Source organism: Penaeus japonicus, unplaced genomic scaffold, assembly GCF_977035675.1.
Source record: "Penaeus japonicus unplaced genomic scaffold, GWHDUDI00000001_assembly GWHDUDI00000041, whole genome shotgun sequence".
Classification (NCBI taxonomy): Eukaryota; Metazoa; Arthropoda; class Malacostraca; order Decapoda; family Penaeidae; genus Penaeus; species Penaeus japonicus.
Window position 1 is genome coordinate 3,579,481 of NW_028234443.1, and position 5,000 is coordinate 3,584,480.

The window sequence follows — 5,000 nt, forward strand, 5'->3', positions numbered from 1 at the left end:
ATAGTTTAGATATGTTAGCAATAAGATGGGTACTTGAAGGAAAGTGAAACTAGACATGTAAGACGTGAAAAGAGAAAAAGAAATAGGGGGGGGGGTGGGATATTTGAAAAGTAAAAGACAAAAGTGATTTCATAGTAATTACAAAGCATTTTTTTTTTTCTTTCTCTTTTTCTTTTTGCTTATCATCGTAAAAAGTGAAACGTAATAAAAAGGGAAACTTACACGTTATCTTATCTCCTAGTTAATCACTTATTGAAATTATCTGATCTACGAGTGTTAATGTATGATATTTGTCGTAGTTTCCTTATATTGACAAGAACGTTTGAAGTTAGATTTCGCGACGTATTTTGGATGTTTTATTTACTGTAGTTTTGTTAAAAGTTTTATTAAGTAATGATAATTTTGTTGTTGGATTTTTTAAATTGTTATTATCTTTTTATTATTAGTATTATTTCTATTGCCCTTATATTTGATTCAATACTTTTCTTTTGTATAATTTTTTTTCCTTTTTTATTTTTTTGATATGCTACGGTCTTGTCTTCCAGATTATAGAGACCATGGCATACACAGAGGATGTAGCTAACTTCATCGACGCCCTCGGGCCATTTTACGAGTTCATCGACATACCAGGCGCGAAAAACAAGAACAACAACAACAACAAAGGGAACGACAAGCCCGGCAATGACAAGAAGAACGACTCCGGAGAGGACGCCAACGACAAGCCGGTCGCCAACGGCATCAATATGCCCGAGAAGATGAATGGCAACCACGACCCCGAAAGCGACTCGGGTTCCGGGTCGGAGGCTGCGCAATCTTCGAGTCAGGAAAGCTCGCCCCAGCGCAGCAGAGAAGAGACCGCGGCACAGGATATTCACGTTGTTAGCATTTATTTTACTGTTCCCTAAAAGTAGATAAACTTCATTTTTTCTTTCTTCTTCTATTTCTTCTTCCTCTTCTATTTCTTCTTCTTTTTCTACTTTTTCTTCTTCTTCTTCTTCTTCTTCCTCCTCTTCCTCTTCTTTTTCTTCTTCCTCTTCTTCTTCTTCCTCTTCTTTTTCTTCTTCCTCTTCTTCCTCTTCTTCTTTTTCTTCTTCCTCTTCTTCTTCTTCTTCCTCTTCTTTTTCTTCTTCCTCTTCTTCTTCTTCCTCTATCTCATCTTTCTTTCTTTCTTTCTCTCTTTAGGCTTAGAGAATGAAATGGTAGGGTAGTATTATGACATCACTATATGAGATGCCAATAGGTTAAGGGTCACATCAATAGTTGGAAGACCTCGGGGGTTGGCATCTTTCCGTCATTGATGTTTATTGGATGGAATGTAGAGACGTTGCAAGGTTGTACATTTGTTTGGAGTAGGTCTAGTTGAGATGAAGTTTGTTATCTCCGTCTGTCTCTCTGTTTGTCTTTCTTTTTTCTTTTCTTGTTTCCTCTTTTTCTTTTTTCTTTTTTTCTTTTTCTTTTTCTTCCTCACCATCTTTTCCTTTATTTTTTTCTTTTTCTTTTTTTTTCTTCTTTTTTTTTCTTTCTCTTTTTCATCCTTTTCTTTCTCTTTTTCTTTTTCTTCTCCCTTTTTTTTCTTTTTCTTTTTCTTCTCCCTTTTTTTCTTTTTCTTTTTCTTTTCTGTTTCTCATTCTGTTTTTGTTCTTTTACTTTCTTTCTCTCCCTTTCTTTTTCTCCTTCTCTCTCCCATTCCCCTTCCCTATCTCTTTCTTTTTCCCTTTCTTTTACTCTCTCTCTCTCTCTCTTTCTCTCTTTCTTTCTCTCTTTCTTTCTCTCTCTCTCTCTCTCTCTCTCTCTCTCTCTCTCTCTCTCTCTCTCTCTTCTCTTCTCTCTCTCTCTCTTTCTCTCTCTCCTCTCTCTCTCTCTCTTCTCTCTCTCTCTCTCTCTCTTTCTCTCTCTCTCTCTCTCTCTCTCTCTCTCTCTCTCTCTCTCTCTCTCTCTCTCTCTCTCTCTCTCTCTCTCTCTCTCTCTCTCTCTCTCTCTCTCTCTCTCTCTCTCTCTCTCTCTCTCTCTCTCTCTCTCTCACTGTATTTTGTGTACTCTCATCCAGTGGTATAACATATTATTTGATGTTGAACCATTCACCAGTAACACTTATATGTCAAAAACACAAGAGAAGCATCTTAGACACTCTCTCTTGCTAAAGCTATGAGAGCTTTTTCTGCCACAGGTGCTCCCCCCCCCCTCCCCCCCCCCTCTGTCCCCTTCCCTTGCAACACCTCTGCTGTCACTTTCATTCTCTTTAAAAAATGATAGCTCCTTTTTGTTTGTTTTTATTTTTCCTCATAGATAAAAGATAAGAGGTTATCTCAAGATTATGTAGTAAGGACCCTTTCCCCCAAATCAGGACGTGAGGGAGGAGGCTGAAGTGCTCGAGGAGGAGGAGGAGGAATTAGTGGTCGTCGAGGTCAGGACCGAGAGAGAAGACAGGACCACACACACGCTCTCGCTCTCGCCCAGGGTGCTCAGCGACACAGACTCGGACGAAGAGTATTCGGAGCCGGCCGAGGTAAGTCTTTCAGTTTGTTTGTGTATTTTTGTTTAGATTTTTTTTTTATTAATCTTTTTTTTCTTTCCTTCTTACTTCATTTTCTTTTATTTTTTTTATGTGACCCCTTTTTTTCTAAATTATTTTTGTGTTGATTTTTTGCTTTCTTTACTTTTTTTTTGTTTGTTTGCTTTTATGAAGCAGATTATATAGTGCATTTGCTTCAAGAAGTCCCTGTTGCCCCTGTTTAACTTCCCGTCAAATTCAGCATCGTCACAGTAATAGTGTAATCATCTGTTGTGTTTTTTTATATTGGAAAGTGATTAACATATCACCACAACATGGGCTAAAGGAACTTCCACTGGCATTGGTTTCAGTAGATATACATGTATATGTTGTCTTCGTTATATTTAAGTGTTTGCTATGGTTATTGGGTGATGGATAGTTGCGATTGCTTAGAGCATGAGAAATAAGTTAAAAGAATATCAGGTTGAGGTATAATTGAAAATTGACAGTGTCAATCTTGCATTTTTTGTGATATGTACCTCATTTGTATTGATTATGTGTAAATATGTAATGATTGCTTTGGTATGAATTTTCCTCTATACATAAATGCACATACGTCCCAGTAAAGTGCTTTGTGTATTGATTTGTGCATATGTGTACTTCTAAATATAGAGCCTGCTTGCACATATAATGTACATAGGCAGACATGTTTTGTTTCCATTTATATGAATGATGTTTTCCCCTTTTATAACCCAGTAACGGTGACTGCATTTTCTAGGGTCTGTGGCAATTGTAACGTACACCATATACTTTAGGGATTTCCAAGTCACATAACAAAAACGTATCACATGTGTATCGTCTCTCAAACAACACAAAAACTTTCCTGAAAATTTTAGTGGAGAGAGAAATGGAAAATGAAAAGATTATACATTAGAACTTGCATTTGTAATTTTTGCGATATTGGATTTATCTTACACTGATAATACATGATCATAAAATGGCAAATTCAGGACTCATCAATTTTAAAATGGGATTTCATCTACTCTAATGGGGGACCTTAGAATTTGTAAATAATAGAAGGGAATCTCCCAGGTCCTGCAAGGCGTCTAACTTTAAGCCTGTGTTCTGGTTCAAGGTTCAAGGTAATGGGAAAGAACCCATTGATCATGTGACATATTATAGATGTCACTGTACTCACTATATCTTTGTCCTTTTTCTTCTTCTCTTTTCTATTTTTCTTTCTTGCAAAAATCATTAATGTATACTTGCTTATGCTCCCATGGTTACTGTATCTAGGCTTGTCTTTATTTTTTTATGTTGGCAATGTAGCTTTTAAAGTGAAGGATGTTATGAGTATCAGCCTCATGTAAAACACACAGCATTATATATAGAAGAGGTTTTAGGTGTCGTAGTAGCAAATAACACAGATTGCCATCCTATCACGTGGTTGGAAAATATCCCCGTACTTGGTTGACGTCCTAAGAGGTCACACATTTATATTGTTCCTAAATATAATTATTTTTCATAATTTCTTAGACTCTGTTGCTTTAGTTTAGGTGTTTGAATATCATAAAATGTGATATAACGTATAAGAAAAAAAAAAAGGAAGTCATAGAAAAGTGATATTGATAACATTATGGTAATTTCTGCTTCCAATTGGTTGAATGGAAAGATATTTTTACGTGCCTTTACATTGAAGACATAATCATGCAAACCATTAGAATTGAGAGGTTCAGCAGGGCTCTGCGCAGCGGGAAAACTCCCCTGGAATGGAGTGCCACTTGCTTGTTATATTCCCGGCAGGAAGATACGTCCCGTCGTGAATGGGTTGGACCCAAAAGATCTTCAGGATCATTCAGTGCTCTTCTAGTTTTGTGGATTGGCTGGGAAAGATATGAGAAGCTTCGTGCACTTATTACAGCTTTATAGTTGCATAATCTAGGGAGCTTATAGAAAGAGACTTGTCTTTTTTTGTGCTTGTCTGTTTATCTTTAGTTTTGATTTAATTGAATTTTGTGAGAAAAGGATGAAAGTACTGAAGGAAAATGAGATTTATTATTATTGTGGATATGTATTCATCCCTGACAGAAGAAATTAGTTGTAGTCATTTATTCAGTTCAAACAATTTAGAAGGCACATCTGGACAATAAGAGCACTTTTCACAAGCTTTCCCCGAGGAACAATCAATCAAGTATTATGACACTCTTTCATGGTGTGTGTGTGTGTGTGTGTGTGTGTGTGTGTGTGTGTGTGTGTGTGTGTGTGTGTGTGTATATATATATATATATATATGTGTCTGTTGGGGTCTGTCTGTCTGCGTGTCTATGAGTCTATCTGTATGGGAGGGGGGGGGCGGTTATGCGGGTGTGTGTGCGTGCACGCATATGCATATATACATAAACAAACACACGTGTAGATACATATATATATATACATACATGTACACTGATATGTAGACATAGACATAAACACTCACATACACATGCATTTCTATACATGTTTGTAGACA

General features: G+C 36.8%; 1 protein-coding gene across 8 annotated transcripts in view; it reads left to right on the forward strand.

Moving 5' to 3' along the window:
• LOC122253237 (acyl-CoA-binding domain-containing protein 5) overlaps window positions 1-5,000 on the forward strand; it is a 17,039-nt gene that overhangs the window by 4,570 nt on the left and 7,469 nt on the right. For all 8 annotated transcript variants that reach the window (XM_043016164.2, XM_086534577.1, XM_043016167.2 and 5 more), the window contains 2 exons: window positions 546-878; window positions 2,345-2,506. In XM_043016164.2, the coding sequence (XP_042872098.2) occupies window positions 546-878; window positions 2,345-2,506 (495 nt within the window). The remainder of the gene's footprint in view (window positions 1-545; window positions 879-2,344; window positions 2,507-5,000) is intronic.